Here is a 19,397-nt window from a genome sequence, read left to right as displayed (position 1 = left end):
AATTGAGTGAGATTTCAAATAAGTATGGCATGGAGAAAAATTAAAATTGAAAATTAATTATTTTAAAAATGAATTTGGGTTTGAATCATATTTAAATCCATTGACTTTTATATATTTAAAGGGATTTTGTTCCAAAAGCATATACAATATAGCATTACATTAGCTAAAATAACGAGCTTAATGATTGACGTTGATAAAAATGTCAACACTAACGATAGTTATATATCAATCAAAGAATAAAAGCTAAACTTTTGATATAATTCACAATAGGAGACATGCAAGTTCTAAAAATTTAATTTTTTAAGAATATCAAGCTTAAAATTTTACATTTCGTAATTTAATTAAATATTTTCTTAGTGAGAAAAATCTAAAAAGAATAAATTGTTGAGAATTTTCATATTTCCTTATGATCTACTTCATAATAATGTGTTCTTTTAGAAAAAGTTACCTTTCTTAGCTAAAGACATTTGCTTGTAAGATTTTCTTTGAAATTTAGGTCCAACATGCAGGTGGAAGATGACTCTCTCATTGATTAAATAATGGTTTAATTTATTGGTTTATATTGAAAAAGAGATTGGTTAAAATTTACCATTCATGCAATGATTGATTATTTTTGTACCATGAGAAATTCATAATGTAACATAAAATTAAAAGTTCATATAATTTTAATTATATCTTTTAAATATTAAACACAGATATGTGAAAAAAATAATATTATATTATATCTATATTTATTTATTTATTTATTTTATTTATCCAACCACTTTGCTTTCTAGTTTCGGACCCTCATCTAAGGTTTAAGTTATATTTTGAACTTTTTATTATTAATAGGAAAAACATATCCTTGGATCACTACATTATGCTCAAGTTTTGTTATATATCCCTTCACTTTTTTTTGTATTCTAGGTTTTTATATTTTTATTTTTTTAATATTTTAGGTCCCTATAACACTACTCATGGAGAGACTTAGAATAGTTAAAAATAAAAGTATAAAGACTTAAAACACTCAAAAAAATACAGAAAACTATAGTAAAATTTAAATAAAGTGCAGAAATCTAAAGTTATATTTTATTTGTAAAGAAAATATTTGATACATTAATAAAAAAAAGAGGAATAAAAAAGGAAGATTCACATGTAAAGCCCATTAAAGAAGTATATTCACGCTGCAAGTTCAATAGATTCTAAAATTACTTTATAGGCCCAAACACCTCAAGTGCAAAAAGACTAAACTACCCTTAATGGGTGAGAATATTTGTGCTACACGTTAATAACAAAAAGTCCATAAATAATAAAAAAATTAATATTATTTATGACAAGAAATTTATTTATTTATAAGAATCCTTGCAAATTTACCCTTGTACTTACGTTGAGAAATTTCATAATCCATTGAACTTGCAGTATAAATATGCTCTTTTGATGGGTCCTGTATGTGATTCTCAAAAATATAAAATCTCCTCTGCATTTCCATAAGTAGCACGGTACACGCCTAGCCCCCGTATGAGGCTGCGGAGGCCTCGAAACCCCTTGTACGGGGTGTGCGCCCCATATACTCTGGGTGTTGGGGTAGCATGGTCGGGTTCATGCATAGATGTTAAGATTTGGATCCTCTTGTAGATTTGGACCCTGGTCCTTCCCTTCATTAATATATCTTTTTATATTTATATCCATTCATTTAATTATTTATTTAATTTAATAATATATTATTATAGATTATATCATTAAAATAAATATATTATTTATCATCTTTACTTAAAACTTTTTAAAAATAAGAATACAGTGTTTCTCATTATATTTATTAAATGAATAATATATTAATTTTAATGCCATAATTAATAATAGTGCATTATTGCAAAAGCAAAGGAATGATTAAATGAGATTGAGTATGTATAAAGATATTGCTAATTAACATTGACTTAATTAATAAAAAATTAATTTATAATTTTCAAAGTCATATATTCAATATTGATATGGGATCCTATTGATAAACAATGTAAATATACTTCTTTAATTAAATGCTCTTTGAGTTTAGAAATATAATCATTACTCATATACCTCTTTAAAACACATGATGAGTTCTTAAAACCATGATATTGCATGTCCTTTTGCATTGCATTATATAAGGGCCTCAGTATTGCGTTAATTATTGTGCTCCTCGTCTTGAAGCAAAATGGCCAAGGGTGCCCTTCTCTTCATTCTCTTCACCTTCACCACCTTCTTCCTCAACAGCACGCTTGCTTGTCCTTACTGTGCCTACCCACCCAAACGACCTCCTAAGCCTAAACCTCCAGTACACCGCCGTTCCAAACCACCGTGTCCACCACCGTCTTCTTCACAGCCAAAACCTCCCAAGGGAAAACCACCGCCGTATGTCCGTCCAAAACCACCAATCGTAAGACCACCAATTGTTAAACCACCACCTTACTACCCAAAACCACCCATTGTTAAACCACCAGTTGTAAAGCCTCCACCTTATGTCCCAAAACCGCCGGTCGTGAAACCACCGTATGTGCCAAAGCCTCCGATTGTGAAGCCACCACCTTATGTTCCTAAACCACCAGTTGTAAAGCCTCCACCTTATGTCCCAAAACCGCCGGTCGTGAAACCACCGTATGTGCCAAAGCCTCCGATTGTGAAGCCACCACCTTATGTTCCTAAACCACCAGTTGTAAAGCCTCCACCTTATGTCCCAAAACCGCCGATCGTGAAACCACCGTATGTGCCAAAGCCTCCGGTTGTGAAGCCACCCCCTTATGTTCCTAAACCACCAGTTGTAAAGCCTCCACCGTATCATCCAAAACCGCCGGTCGTGAAACCACCGTATGTGCCAAAGCCTCCGATTGTGAAGCCACCACCTTATGTTCCTAAGCCACCATATCATCCAAAACCACCGGTTGTGAAACCACCGCATGTGCCAAAGCCTCCGGTTGTGAAGCCACCACCTTATGTTCCTAAACCACCAGTCGTGTCACCACCATATCATCCAAGACCACCAGTTGTGAAACCGCCAGTTGTGAAGCCACCACCGTATGTGCCTACACCACCAGTTGTGTCACCGCCGGTCGTTAAGCCACCACCGTATGTGCCTATACCACCAGTTGTGAAGCCACCACCTGTCGTGAAGCCACCACCGTATGTGCCTACACCACCCGTTGTGAAGCCACCACCTGTCGTGAAGCCACCACCGTATGTGCCTACACCACCCGTTGTGTCACCACCGGTCGTGAAGCCACCACCGTATGTGCCTACACCACCAGTTGTAAAGCCACCACCTGTCGTGAAGCCACCACCGTATGTGCCTACACCACCCGTTGTGTCACCACCGGTCGTGAAGCCACCACCGTATGTGCCTACACCACCAGTTGTGAAGCCACCACCGTATGTGCCTACACCACCAGTTGTGAAGCCACCACCTGTCGTGAAGCCACCACCGTATGTGCCTACACCACCAGTTGTGAAGCCACCACCGTATGTGCCTACACCACCAGTTGTGAAGCCACCACCTGTCGTGAAGCCACCACCGTATGTGCCTACACCACCCGTTGTGTCACCACCAGTTGTAAAGCCACCACCGATTGTGAGGCCACCACCATATGTGCCTTTACCACCGGTAGTGCCGACACCTCCGACCGTGAAGCCACCACCGGTTGTATCGCCACCTTATGTTCCTCAACCTCCTGCGGTTGTAACCCCACCAACACCACCAGTGACACCAGTACCACCGGTGGTGACACCACCGTCTCCGACACCTTATGTGCCAAACCCTCCTTCTCCGGGGACCCCATGTCCGCCGCCGCCACCAGCACAAGAGACGTGCCCCATAGATACGTTGAAGCTGGGTGCATGTGTGGATGTTCTAGGTGGGCTTGTCCACGTCGGAGTCGGAAGCAATGCTAAACAGACTTGCTGTCCGGTGCTGCAAGGATTGGTTGATTTGGACGCCGCCGTGTGTCTCTGTACGACGATTAAGGCTAAGCTTCTGAACGTCAACATCGTCATCCCTATCGCTCTTCAGCTTCTCATTGACTGTGGCAAGACTCCCCCAAAAGGGTTTCAGTGTTCCGCTAATTAATTGAACTTTTTATATCCGGTAACGAAATTAGTTGCATGTTCTTTTTTTGTATTTTGTTTAATTATTTGTGATCACCTTCATCTTTGCTTCCAGTGTTAATCACTGAAATGGGCATATCTTTAAGTGGTTTTTATGTCAATTTCACAAAATATTGGACGTTTTTTAATTATGCCTTGTCGGAAGTTAAAAAAGTTTCTAATAAAAAGTTCGATGTGATGTTACTTGATATTTCAAGAATATTTTTACATGCACAAAATTAGTATGCATTATGAGGGGAAATATATATATATATATATATTAATTGGGGAAATATATTTTTTTGACCAACAATTGAAGAAATATTTATAATAGTTCTTTTTATTCCAAAAAATATTAATTAATGAGTGAAAATGACATTTTAATCTATCACTGTCATTTTTCTTTTTGAATGAGATTGTTTTCGAAAATTATCTTCTCTTTAATGAGAATAATTTTTATCTGTTGTTTTTTCACAATAAACTCTCTAATAATTTACGAAATGTCATCTAGTAATTATAAATAGATGAAAAACACATATAATATTAAAGGGAAGACAAAGTGCACGATTTGATCAATAGTTTGTAAGAGCATGCGTCATCTTCATTTAAATATTAATGAATAATGTTGCACACCGAACAGTTATAAGCGTAAAAGAAAACATTATTCCTAAATCAAACAAAAAATACAAGAATACATTCTCTAAGGTTTGCGATAATTGACTTATTTTCTCTGCATATATTGGTTTGCAGAGGACGCTTTCATTTGCCTAGATCATGTTATATATACAATCTGAGAAGTTCGTGTTTTGGATAGACTAGCAATATTATATATAGTTTCACGTTCGTGCAAATTTTATGTAAAAATAAATATAAGTTCTTGTGAGGCCGTGGCAAAATTGTACTGTAGGGCACTCTGCTTTCCACAATGCATAATCATTGCCTTTTTCTGTGTCTCTTTGTCGTTTTGTACTTTCATCTTCTCGTGTTTGTTCTCAGTTCTCACCCGTGAATGGATGCGGAAAGGTGTAATTGATTTTTTTTTTCTTTTAATAAAAAGTGAGTAATTAATATATTGGGAGAACGCAAGAAATATCCCAAATGACAATAGAAAACTGTTAAATGTGATCATTATTCTGCAATCATGAGAGATTTGTCCATGAAAGTTTTCAAAAAAATAAAAAAAAAATTGCAGAGTACCCTCTAGTGATTGTGTCGAATGAGGCTCCACAGTAGAATACTCTTTCCACACTAGATGGGAAGGGACCTGTAATCAACAATGATGATCAGAGTGCCCCACAGACAGTGGCCCTGGTCTCAACGACGGTTCCATTAACGGCAGAAAGTTAAAGTAAGGTGACGGAGTATGGGCAGGGCAATCTGGCTCAACGTAATTTTCACTGGAGTTAATAATTCAAATGAGTTGGATTTATTTAAATTGAGTTTAAAATATTATTTTTTTTTAAGATACCCTAACTTTTTAGACTAGGCTGTATAGCTTTGCATGAATTACTTGAGTTAGTAATTTAAGTTGGTTGGATTTATTCGAATTAAGTTTAAAATATTCTACTTTTTTTAAAAAATTCGTATAGTCAAATCTAACCCTAACTTCTAAGCTGAGCTGTCTGGCTTGGCATAAATTACCGCATATAGAATTGATAATTTTGGCAACCAAACTTATTCTGATCAAACTTATTTGAAATAAACTTAAAATATCATATATTTTTTCTAAAAAGCCCACATAATTAAATACGACCTTAATTTTTTTTGAGTAAATTTGAATTGGTTCGTTGAGGTTAACTTAAATTATTAACTCTAATTTTTATTAGAGTTTGAAGAAAGCATATATAAGGGGGTGAGGATATTCTCGCCTCTTTTCCTTTCCATCCTTTTCACACTTCTTTTTAATCTCCCTTTTTAATTTCAATCACTAGGTCAAGATTATAATGGTCTAAATTTGATTTCCTATGTAATATTTCTTTTATTTTACTTTTAATTGTTCATATTAAATTTTAGTGGTTCGAATTTTAATATGCTGTATTTTTTATATTTTAACATTTCAAGAATAATTTTATAGGAGATTTAATCTAAACTATCCAAATTTTGAGAAGATGAAAAAAGAAGAGGAGAGAATTCTCACAGTGGACGAGATAGGATGAATCAACCAAAAAAGTCAGCATGTAGCAAAAATGTGGGGTAATAAGCAAGCTTCTAGCGAGGTGAAGTCGAAAAAAGGAAATGAGGTTGCCCAAAAAAGAAAAATGCAAATGAGGAGGGGTCAAATATCTAATCCAAGGCAAAGACAAGGGAATGAATAAGAACGTAACGATCGAATATGATGAGAATCCAAGGGCGTGGGTCCCAGTTGCCGACAAAAAGAAAGGGTGAACCGGTGAAGTACGGATTAAAAGCCGAAGTAAAGAAAATCGAATTCAAGAGGGATTAAGCACCGTTTATTTTAGCTTATTTTTTAAACAAATTATTTATTTTTTTAAAAAAAATTATTTTGTGATTTTTTATGATATTTGATTAAAATTTCAAAAATAATTCAAATTCAACCAAAATATAATTTTAATTATTAATGTGATAGATGAGAGAGAATATTTTAAAAATGAGGGATACATAAAGATATTATAAAATTTTAAAATAATATAACAGTAAATTATTTTTATAAAACAAAAATTAAGAAAGATATAATAAAATTTAAAAATAACTAATTAATAATTAATTTTTATTATTATAATCAAATATAAAATAATATCTATTTTTTTTAATTTTAAACAAATGGGCTCTGGGAGTATTGGGTTGGGCTCAAGTAGTTCAAAGCCCAGAACAGATAAGAATGCCTTTGATGGGCCTATAATGGATCGAGGTGGAGGTGGGCGTGTTGTTGGTTCAAAGTCAACTTCAATTTTGAGATGGGCTGGCCTTCAAAAGTGGATCAAAGTCTGGACGTGGAAACGCAATTTGGTTGAGGACCAGTAGCCTGTTGTGGACTCCGCAGCTCATTTGGGTTTGAATGGTAGTGACACATGTTCGTCGAATTTGGATATTTCAAATCAAACTCCTCAGAACGTTCTCCTTCCAAGGGGCAAGTAGTCCTTTCTCCAACGGTGTCTTAATGAATTGCATGATTAGGAATTCGCGTGGCACGTGAATGAATTATTTTCCTAATAGAAAAATATAGCTTTTGATTTTTGTATTTTGTTTGCATTTTATTTTTGGTCATTATACTCTCTTTTTTTAATATTTTAAATTCCTACACTTTTGTTTTTCATTGTTTTCGATTTCTCCAATATTTTTATGTTTTGTTCATAAAGGAATCGAAAATAATAAAAAATAAAAGTGTAAGAACCTAAAACACTAAAAAAAAAGTACAGAAATTAAAAGTAAAATGCAAGACTAAAAGTTATATTTTTCCTTTAGTAGCCTTGTACAACATTCAACAAAAAAAAAAAACCACTATAATTTAGATTTTTTAGCTATTGTTAAAACTATGGCCATGAACTATGATGCACCGATATGATATGTACAATCCAATATGATACATATCCAGTATGTTAATATTTTTATTTTAAAAAAATATAGGATATGATATATATTCGATACGTGCACATGCACACTCATAAAAAATATTATTTTGATTTAAAAAATATCCAAACTAGTCATACAGCTCTTTAATTTATAGTAATGGGAAGTAAGGCATAATTGCTTATTGTATTTTTATTTTATCTATAATTAATTGCCTATCTTCTAGTCCCTTCTAATAGTTCTTTGCTTAGAGTTTAATGCCAAAAGATTTCATTCCTATGTTTTATAGTTAAAAAAAATATCATCTTTATCTTTTTATTATATCTAAAACTTATTTTTAAGGAAGGTATAATCTTTAACTTTTAAAGAAAATCACAAAAATATCTTATGAATAAGATATATAAATATCACACTATTTAACAAAATTTAATTTCTTAAATATAGCCTAAAAGCTTTAAAGTATCTACTTGTAATTTAAAAGTGTTAAATACGTATAGAACATTAATTTTTTTAAAAAAGTTAAAAAATAATATCCCAATAATTTATTGATATGCATTGAAAAAGTATCAGCTCAATACTAATATGAATATGAGGTAAGTTGAAGTATTTTCAGTTCAAATGCTATGAATAAAAAAAGCTAGGTGCTTATTAAGGCTTTTCTTCTTTTGATATGATAGATTATGAAGAATATAGTAGTAGGATTTGGTGTCTGTGGACAAGTTGTATCTACATAAAAAAAAAAAAGTAAATAACAAGAGAAGCTTGGGGAGGGAAATGGAGGTGGAAAAAGGAAAGGTAAATATAACACTAATGTGTTATTTTTACCTTTGAACTATCTCATGAGAATTATGAGATATTTTAAACTATTTATTAAAGCAATGTCACTTCTTAAATATTAATATTAAAATTGTTGCAATATCATCCCTTGATTAACGAGCATTGACATTAATGGATGTTTGGGCCAACCTTAAGCGATTTTCGGGCGAACAATATTTTTGGGAGCTACTTGAAGATATGTTGCTTCTCTGGTCCTTAAATGAAATTCTCCCTATTCCAAATCAATCATATTAATTAATTTTTTTTCATAATTAGTTATACCCAATTGAAATTCAAACACACTTATAGCAATCTTGTTTAAGGCAACTTCTAACATTAGCTTTGAAAAACTATATCTTTTGCTATACTAACTCTCAATTGGCAATAGGCTCTTTTCACTCTGCCCATAATAGTTGCTTTTCAAGTGATTCTGGGTCCCATAGTTTAGATCCAAATCGAACTGGCTAGGTTAACCCAAAAACTGACAACCTAATCCCTTTTTCAGTCTAGGTTTCTGATTAAACCAGTGTGAGATTGACCTGATGTAACTCGATCAACCCAAGTTCAACTCAAGATAACCCAGATAACTCGATGGATTGACCAAGTTAACCGAGTTGATATTTTATCAGGTAGAACCCCCAAAATGACATCATTTTGGGGGATTTTTTTTCATTTTCAAGTCCTAAAATGAAGCCTTTAGTCCAGTCCAGTCCAGCCAAGGGCAATACACGCTAACGCTGAGTCTTAAAAAAAAGGAAAGTGAAAGTGTGAGGCAGCTGCATGCAGTCTAGACAACATTCTTCTCTCCTATCTTGTCTAGTCGTCCTAACCTAATCGGCCTCATGCTTTGTCTCCATCTCTTCTCCAGTTCTCCTTTTCTTTAATTGATTTGAAATCAGAGGTAGAGCACACACAGGAGACACACTTCATCACCCAATCTGTAGTTCTTCTCAACAGTGTTCAACTTTAGCCTATTTCAATAACTCGATTCGGAAGCTCATACTCAACTTTCACATTTCCTTGGTATCAGGTCAGTTTTACTGTAGCTCATACTCGACTCTATTTTTATTTCTTGGTTCAGCTCCTGATTGTTATTTCTTTACCTGCTTGTTGTTTCTTGAACTATATTGCTTTTGCTGTTAAGGATGATGATCGTTTTCTTGAAATATATTACTTTCTTGGAGAAGATGATTGTTTGCTTAATTTAGCTCGTGATTGTTGTCTCTTTTCATTATTGTTGTTTTTAGATATAATTTAGCTTGCCTTTTCTTGTGCCCAATTTTTTCTTGATTTAGCTTTATTGCTAATTTATTATTTGAATTTTGCATTTATGTTAAAAAATGAAATTGAAGCTTTGTCATTATTTTAGCATGCAAATTAAAATATAATTATTGTATTGATTATGCATATTGGAAGTAATCCTAGTGATAGAAATGAGAATCCCACCTCCAAATCCAATGATCCCTTTCTTAGTGGTAATGACTCAACATTTATCACATTGCATATTATATATATGCATAAGCATAATTTACAAGCTTTGGTGACTGATGAGCACTTTGTGGATCACAAATTGTTAAAGACTCAAGCTAGAATAATTGTTACTACCATCATATTAGATAATGGCTTTTGGGGTGAATGCATAAAAATTATAAAGGTTGTGTCTCCTCTTATAAGGTTGTTGAGAATTATGGATTCAGATGAAAAGCCTTCTTTGCCTTATGTTTATGAAGGCATGCAAGGGGAAAAAAAAGCAATTAAGGCAACATTCAACAATAAGAAAGATTATTCCAAGCCTGACACAACATTATTCAAGCTCAATGGGATAAGTACTTTATGACAAATCTTTATGCAACAGCATATTTGTTGAATCCTACATTCTTGTATGATAAGAACTTTGTTCACAATAGAAGGTTAATGGATGTAACGCTTAACATGTTTGAGTCAAATGAAAGTCAATAAATTGATTATATTGTGATGATAAAGCAATTGAGTTTGTATTGTGATCGTAAAGAGTCTTTTGACCAAACTTCATGTCAGAGAGCAGCCAAGAAATTAAATCCTTGTGAGTATTCATATTTATTATTTAACATGTCCATGGTAATTCTAGTTATCATATAATTAACACCTAATTAAATGTCTTTTATTTGAAGATGAATGGTGGTCATTTTATAGAAGTTCTATTCTAGAATTGCAAACTCTTGCAATGCACATTCTTAGCTAAACTTCTTCTTCTGGCTATGAAAGAAATTGAAGTTTATTTGAATGCATCCATACTAAAAGATGAAATAGATTACAACATCAAAGATTAAATGATTTGGTTTTTATAAATTATAATCTGTGATTAAAGCATAGATAAGAATCAGAGTTTTGAATGGAAATGCTTTTATAGTTTTATAATTGAATATGAATTTTATTATTGCTTATTACATTTGATTGCTTTATTTTTTTTTTAAGAGTCAATTGAGGAAAAATAAAAGTTATGATCCCATCAATCATGAATCAATTGACAAAGTTGACTTTTGAATGGTTGAAGAAGAGGAAGAGCTAGCTCCTAAGTTTGATTCTCAAGATGTTGCAAATCTTGAAAGTGCTATTCACAATGAAACCACAGCTGCTCTATCAAACCTTGAGAGGGATTATGAAGGTTTATTAAATCTACTATCATGTCTAATACAAGTATATGAATTCCTTTCTTGAAATGCCATTCATTAGTATTAATTTTGTTTGTTGTAGATGATGAACATATAAATGTTCTAGAGTCCCCACCATTGCCTAATGTTACTAGTGGTTTTGGTTTTTCTCATTCAACTCCTAATGTCTCAATGCCCAGAGATTTGAATGAAGTCAATGATGACTTTAGTATTGGTGAATATTAATTTTAGACCTTTTAATGATTAAAGGGTTGTAATTGTAAGGATAGATATTTGAAGTGTTGTTTTTTTATTATTGTTAGATTTTTGAGTAGTTGGATTTGGTTGATTGTTCTTATAATTAATATTTTTTATTTAAATTGTATCATTTTAATCATGACTGGTTTGTCACCAGTTCACCCCCAGTTGAACCACTAACCTATGACCCAGTGTCATGACCAGTCCGGTTTTATGTACCTTGTTGGATCCCTTGAAATGCACTAGAAGTGTTGAAAAATTAGTTAAACCAACTAATCCTGTTAATTTCTTGAAAGTTTTCATAGTTTTTGAAAGAATTATACAGTGCCTTTAAAAGGTAAATTAAATTGTGATTATGTGGATAATTTAAAAAATTAGATCTATATAATTATATATAATACAAAATTAATAATAATTGGTACTATTCAAGTAATACAATAAGTCACATTGACACGTTATAATTCTGTGTTTTTTTTAATATTCTATCATAATTCTAATTTACTTAGTCATAAAAATATTTGCCACTTAGAGCTACAAGAGTGAGGTGGATGATTAATATTAGTATTAATGTAACTATAGAATACTAATTTTTAATCATTTTTGCTATATTTAATTTCACTAAAATTTAATTATTAATTCCCCTTTAATTTATATATTTATATACCCCTCCAAAATATAAGTAGCTTTCAATAATAATTTTCATACCAATAAAGTAAAAAGAAGGTAATAAATTCACACAAAAATCCAAGTTAATAAACAGAATGAGTAAAATTAGAAAAAAATTTCTATAACCACTAATGGCCAAGTTTTTTAAGGAGTTTAAAAAAAGTACTCTTTTTTATAAGAAGATTTGGGGGTCCTACTCATTTTCTTTACTAATAGATACTAGATATTATTTATGAAAGTGAGTAAGGAGAACTTCAGAAAATATAAGAAGATTCTTAGAAACTCTTCTTTAGAAACCCCTACCACAGTTCTTGACCAAGTAAATCTTTTTTCAGCTTTTTCTCTTGATTGTCTTCCTTAAAAAGAACCCTTGCCTAGAAAATAGAAAACCTTATAGAATATACTATTGTTTCAGAAGATGCCCATATTCTAGCTATCCAACTCCCTTTTTTTAATCTTTATAAACTTTACCATCAAGGAAACTGTAATCTCCTCTTAATATAATCAACATTAACTACAAAATTGAGGTAATCAAGGGTCTATGCCCATTAAGGATTACCAAGTTTTCACAATTTATAATTGGAAGAAATAATTTTATACTATTGCATTAGGAACCCAAGGTTTCCAATATTCAAATACTCTCATTCATTTTCAATAAATCCTAAATCAGAGTTTTAAAACATTACGGGAGCATGAGTAATAAGGAAAATCAAAGCATTTGCATAGAATCTCAAAACAGTAAAACATTGCAGAAAATTGCACATGCATTGTGGCATGCATGTCTTTATGCCATGTACCATGGCTTATTACACAATATTTGATAGCAAATTTCTGCTGTCATTAGACAACACAGGGATGAACTTCCAATGCATCCTAAACCTCCGTCTGACATTCGATTGAGGTGATTTCAGTGTATATATAGAGCTTTTTCCTAACTCTAGCTAATGACATAAATTTCACACTAAAATTCATTTTTTTATGAAGAGTTGGACACCTAAACCCATTTCCACTCCTTTATCACAATTATACATAAGTAGGGTGTCCCAACTCACATACAAGTGCCAAAAACTCACACCGACCACTTGACTACACTCAATAGACTGCATAGGACTCATATAATATGCCACAACCACACAAATATACATATAACACAAACCCATTACTCAACCCCAAATTTTAAAAACATAAGAGAAAGGAAAATCTGTGCACCAATCAATCATTTTTCATTTCAAAACATCCCAAAATACATATAACATTACTTGCACAAGTATTTTAACCCTAAATGAGGTTTACAACCATAATTCACTAACCCAAGGTACAAAATACATAAGTTGTACACAATAATAATGCAAGTAGCTCAAATAATCATGTACATCTTAGTTGGAAAATTAACAACATTAACACACATAAATTAACAAAAGGATGCATACGATAGGATTTACACAATAATCCTATGCATCAACACATTTACCTCGTTCTTGATCCGATAAATTAGGCCCTAAGAATATTGAAAATTGAGGGGTGAATACAACCATTCAGTAACCAAGTTTTACCTAATCTATACAGTTTCATATCAATTAAAAATAGATGCAGATGACAATTAACGCACGTATGAAAAATATAGCCACGACCATAATAATAACAACTATATAACCAAGCATAAAACATATATCATCACATACATATTAATTATGCACAAGGTGAGGTCGTAAAACTAACAACCATGCGCCCCTAACATATCCTAGACCACAATAATAACAACCATGTGGGAAGAACTAAATGCATGATCAAATACCAGCCTTATACCCTCCTATTATGTCCGACATGAAACTGGTGGCTATTAAGTGGCTACGTCCATCACAAACTTACCCAACCTTTTACTTGTGAGGAGCTACCGAGTTAGGCTTAACTCATTATAGCAATTTTCCCTAATACTAACAACTATGAAATGCTGTACCCTTAATCTAGCCTCCTCATGAACTGATGAAGACTAGTTAAGTTTGAATCTCTTATAGAACAAGTGGGACGGTCCTGAATTAATTGTGGGACAAGGGCTACTTTTTGATTCTAACGGTCAGTGTTATGGTAAGCTCCCAATTCTAATAATCACTGTTAATACCATGAAGATTTAACCATCTATTCCTCTTCTTAGGCGAACTACCACCAAAGATTATGCTATGTATAACTTACATATATTATGCATTATAATCCATAATTCATCTCATATAAATTTACATATTCATACTCACCAAACATCACATTTTATTAATTTCATAACAGTATGCCATCAATTAAAATCATTAGTCACAAGTATATGACAAACATGAAGTTTTCCATTTCCAAAACCATTTCACAAGCAAATCATTTTGCCCAAAAGTTGCATCAATAGTTTTTTAACATCAAATAAGTTTCAAATGATAAAATTTGAACAATTATCTAATTAACATCTAATTAGACAAATTAGATTTCCACCTGGTTACCTTAAATTTTTGAGAAGTCAAAGGTTTATCTTTCACAATACCAACTTTCATAGCTTCTTTTAAAACTCAAATGGTGCCAAAAATAATGATCTATAATCACTTCATAAGGATAATATTATTATCCAATCTTTAGGTAATTACCAATACTAAATTCCTCATTCCCCATTTTATCAATCTCATAAATTCCTTACCCATTATACCCAATGGGTTTACTAGGGTCAATTAACCCACATTATCACTAATGAGTCATTAAACTATCATTAGTGAACATCAAACACTCCCAACCACCTCATTTATTTCAAAATTCACATATTAATGGCTCCCAACTACTAACCACTTATAAAACCATTAATGTTGGGTTTAGATACTTTAAACAACTCCCATCATATTCATTTTAACTAATAGGTTCGGACTCATAACTCATATGAACCAAAAATCACCATTAACACTCAAACCCTAACTTAACTTCTCATAATAATAGAAGTAGAGGGTGAAAGGAAGAACATTACACTTACCTTAGGTGTTAGAAGGCTCCAAATTACCATCAATGATCTCCAATGTCATGCTCTAGTAGAGTAATAAGCGTGCCTTTTGATTTCAACTCTTCTCCTCTTCTGTTTTCGTAAACAGATATGAATTGATTTATTCAAATTCTTGGCTGTGCGCCACAACCTTTTGCTATGGCACATGGCATAGAAAGCTTTAGCTAATGCTGATTTGCCTCTGTGCTTCGTGAAGAGCGTTCCTCGTGCCGTAGTATGTGCCACAGAGAACTTTTCTTTACTTTTTCTTCTACTTTTGATGCCTGAATGCCCTAATTTTACTTCAAACTCACATTTAAGGTTGAAATCACAATTAGATACATCTATTAGACCCTTCTAGCCACACACATCATTAACTCACTAATCACCCTTATTAAACTTAATTAAATAGGTTTAAAAATCTAGAATGTTATAGACATTTTTTTACTCGAGGTATCAAAACTTTAATTTACTCAAGCCGACCTCAACGTGAAGAAGTAATCTAGACCTCTAATATGGAACAGTATGGTATTTTTACTACCATCGTTGAATAGTACATTACCCTTGAGATTACTCAATCCTTGATTGATGGCTAGATCAATGAGGGATATTCTTACCTTCATATCAGAGCTATTCACCTTATCCTTACCTTTCATGGAAGAAAGGGTATAGTAGTTACAGCTAGCTTTGCTTTGGTAGACACTACCTTCAAGCCATATGGTAAAGCTTTGATCGGAGCCATGTTGACCAACCTTAACTAAGAAAGTATAGTTCTTACTATAACTTGTGCCTTTAACATCACACTTATTGACAAGACTCTTTCAAAGAGATTAAAAGTTTAGATCTATATTCATGGAGCTGAACAAGAACCTAATGCTATTATGGCCACTCTTCACCACTAAATGATCTTCAAACTTTAAGATCATTCATTTGATCTTAATTTTCCTAATTTAGCTGGTGATGCTTTGTTTATGGTTGCAAACCATTTAGAGAATCCATCAATCCTATAAATCTTGAGATAACTACCTACTAAATAACTAGCTGATATGATATTTTTAGAATGGATCAATAATTACAAGAAACAGTTTTATGGTGTTCAAAGACATGTTCATACTATAGAACCTCCCATTCTATTTTAGATGCGGAATGGTACTGTTAAATATGTTTTCAAGAAGCCTGAAACCTAAAATTCAAACCAGATCTTTGGTACGATTATGTCCATTTCCCCAGCATTCACTACATATGAGGAACACCCTCTGATTGAGCAGTTTAATGCAGAAGCTCAACTTGTTTATGTTTCACATATCATGGTCACTTTATTTAGGATTATGCTCTAGAAGTATGAAAGCCTAGTTATGACTGTTATCTCTGGAATGATTCTGATGATGATGATTACAGTTTTAGAAGAAAGAGAAAACTTGTAAGCTTGAGCATCTTAGGTCTCCATGTGAACATAAATGACCCCTAAAAGATGATGATAATGACTATGGCCCTAGACAAGTTGTTAAAAGAAAATGGGTAAGACTCCTAAATCATTCTACAGAAAGGAGTATTCTTTTTGAACTCCTTAAAGAACTTGGCCATAAAGACCTTTTCCTACTCGAAAAGCCAGATCCAGTAATTCTAACTATTTCATAAATGCCTGAACTAATAATTCCAACAATCCTGCTAACACCAATATAAACTTTGCCTTGTATTACTATGATGAGACCTTATGAGGAAGAATTTCCTCCTCTTAATCCAGGCAAAGTATCCTATTTGTAACAAGGCTTTTGAGCCATTCAAGAAATTCATATTAGATAGATGGAGATGGGTCACTTGGTAAAATAGGCAGATGTGGTATTGGATCAAGAGATGTACACTTAAGATGAAGATCTTGAATCGAATGATTATTCATTTCAAATAAAAATTCTTTTAATTCAATTAAAGTGAAATTTTCATGTGCCATCCAGTAAGTGGCGATCTTCCATAGGTAAGCTTGGTTGGCCACATAAAGTTTTCATGTACTGTTAATGTGATATGGATGATGAAGCATAAAGAAAGAGTAGACCTTTTGTTTTTGTAGAGGGATTTTCCATAGCAATTACTTTAAACCACTAGAGAGAGTTCCTTATACCATTTGGGAATAGGTAAAAACATTCAAGGAGTTTCTATAGGGTTGATCCTTCATAAGTTGAGTCATATTGATAATAATACATCTCCAGGGGAGGAACAGCTATAACATAGATATAAAGAGAGGATAAAGACCAAATATACCACATGTGTTCATCTGTAATATGGCCTCTGATAAAAGGGACAATAAGGTTAGGAGCTTGAATATCAAAATATTTAAGTGGGGGTTAGATATGAGTTTTTCGAAGGTAGATGTGAAGCCAATAAATAAAATTTTTTTAGATAACTTTTAAACTTTTGGAACGATGGTTGGACTGTGACCTAGTAGAAAAACTAGGTTACTGGGCATAATGTTTAGAATGAAGAAGGGTGGTTTTTTTTGAAAAGGTGATGAGATTGATTTTCTTTTGAGATTTGGTGAGGTAGTATACTATGGTATTATGGTCTCCTTTGATATGTTGTACTGTGAATTTATATGAGCAAACCATTCTTTCCATTGCAGGAGTTGGGCTTTAGGGAGGATTTTTCTATTTTGATCTAGGATTTTTAGGAATGATGTGTTGTTTATTTCTACCACAAAGTGATAGAGCTGAGATGAAAGCTGAATTTTTCAATGCCACGTTTCACAGATAGGACTTCTTTATATGCTATGTGATAATGTTTTTTAGAGTTTTTGAATTCTCCATTGGCATAACCATAATAATGTCTTTTCTCATTTACTTCCTTAAGAAGTAAAGCTCCCTAAAAGTCATTACTAGCATTAGTCTATAAGATATACTATCTTTTGTTAGGGATTCAAAGTGGAGGAGGATGTTAATAAATCTATTTTATGTGTTGGATAGCTTTTGTCTAATTGAGACCCCAAGGTGATGGATTTTTTCTCAAAAGTTTGAACAGCTAGCTAGTGTGATGAGACATATGAGGAATAAGGTCTTTAATATAATTGACTATACCTAAAAACTGTTGTACTTGAGTTTTGGATAAGTTGATCAGGATAATTCCTCAACAATATGTTAACTGGGCTGATATTGTCCACCTTGAATTAGCATACCTAAAAATTCTATCTAGGTTGTGCTAATGTGTCATTTTTGAGCTGAAAGCATAATCCCGTACTGTTGAATAATCTTGTAAAATTGAGCCAAAAGGTCCTTATTCTTCTATTGGGTTTCTAAGAATAACAATATATCATTAATATAAACAAGAGCACTATAGATAATGGGCTCAAAGATTCTAATCATGGCCTTTTAGAATAGTGATGGGGCAGTCTTGAGACTAAAGAGCATGACTGTCCATTGGTATTGGGCATTTAGAATGCAAAAGGTCATTTTGTATTTGCCCACAGGATCTATTCTAAACTGCCAACATCTTACCTTGAGATCAAATTTTCAGAATATCTTGGCTCGCTTCAGAGGTACTATCTGAGTGTTAATCTTCGGCAAAAGAAATTTGTCATCTTGAAGGAAGGCATTGAGAGGTTTATAATCAATCACCAACCTCTTTTTCCCTCTTTGCTTTTCAGATCTCCTTTTTACATAAAAGGCTTGACAAGCCCAATATGATTTTGTGGGCCCAATAAGACCTTGTTTAAGCAGGGTTGTATATTCTTCTCTAGCTAAGGCAAGAACTTATGGATTCATCCCAATATGGGATGCTTTTGTAGGCTTGATATCTTCATTTTTCTTGAAAGAAAGTTTAATGAAAAATTTCTTGTTTTTCCATAGCAGAGATGGATGCTGAAATTGATTATGATTTTCACAATAAAATTTAAGAAGTTGATCCTTGATATGTTCATATCTCGAAGGAGCTCGTTGAATTTCCATAATGCTTGGGGTGTCGATGTATTCTTTGAAATCCTATTTGAAATGGATAACCCTAGGGATTATATGCAAATCTTTAGTTTTTTTGTACACATCAAATCCAACAAGGATGTCTTTAGTAGGGAGATGACTTTCAAGAACTTTCGTCCAATACGTATATCTAGGGAAAAATCTTATACCAATCTTTCTTTTAGTGATAAGATTTATCTTGAAGAGTTTATCATTAGCTATAACAAAGTACTCATTGTGAGGGAGCCATTCTTCTTGAGGGAGAATATAGGGTTTCATGACAATTCTGCAAGAGCTAGTATCTATGAAAGCAATGACAGAGATAGGGATATCATATTTAGAGGGTAGTATTTGGATTTTTACATTAGGATGTGGTAATTGAGGTGGATAAGGTGGTTGCTTAAGATTTATAAGACTTGTGGGTATCGGTTTTAGAGGAGATGGGTTAAGGCTTTGAATTGGGCCAGGCCCAAT

General features: G+C 33.0%; 1 protein-coding gene across 1 annotated transcript; it reads left to right on the top strand.

The window, feature by feature from the left end:
* Positions 1 to 2,137: 2,137 nt before the first annotated feature.
* LOC129318813 (36.4 kDa proline-rich protein-like) lies at positions 2,138 to 4,295 on the top strand. The gene has a single exon (XM_054963776.1). The coding sequence runs from the start codon at positions 2,168 to 2,170 to the stop codon at positions 4,067 to 4,069; it is 1,902 nt and encodes a 633-aa protein (XP_054819751.1). The 5' UTR covers positions 2,138 to 2,167; the 3' UTR covers positions 4,070 to 4,295.
* The last annotated feature ends 15,102 nt before the right edge of the window (positions 4,296 to 19,397 follow it).

Source organism: Prosopis cineraria, unplaced genomic scaffold, assembly GCF_029017545.1.
Source record: "Prosopis cineraria cultivar Desert tree isolate PC_DT_omini unplaced genomic scaffold, ASM2901754v1 PC8, whole genome shotgun sequence".
NCBI lineage: Eukaryota > Viridiplantae > Streptophyta > Magnoliopsida > Fabales > Fabaceae > Prosopis > Prosopis cineraria.
The sequence above is the reverse complement of the archived record's forward strand: the minus strand, read 5'-3'. Positions and strand labels throughout refer to the sequence as shown.

Coding starts and splice junctions, on each gene's coding strand:
- LOC129318813 (XM_054963776.1), top strand. CDS start 2,168: ATGGCCAAGGGTGCCCTTCTCTTCATTCTCTTCACCTTCACCACCTTC.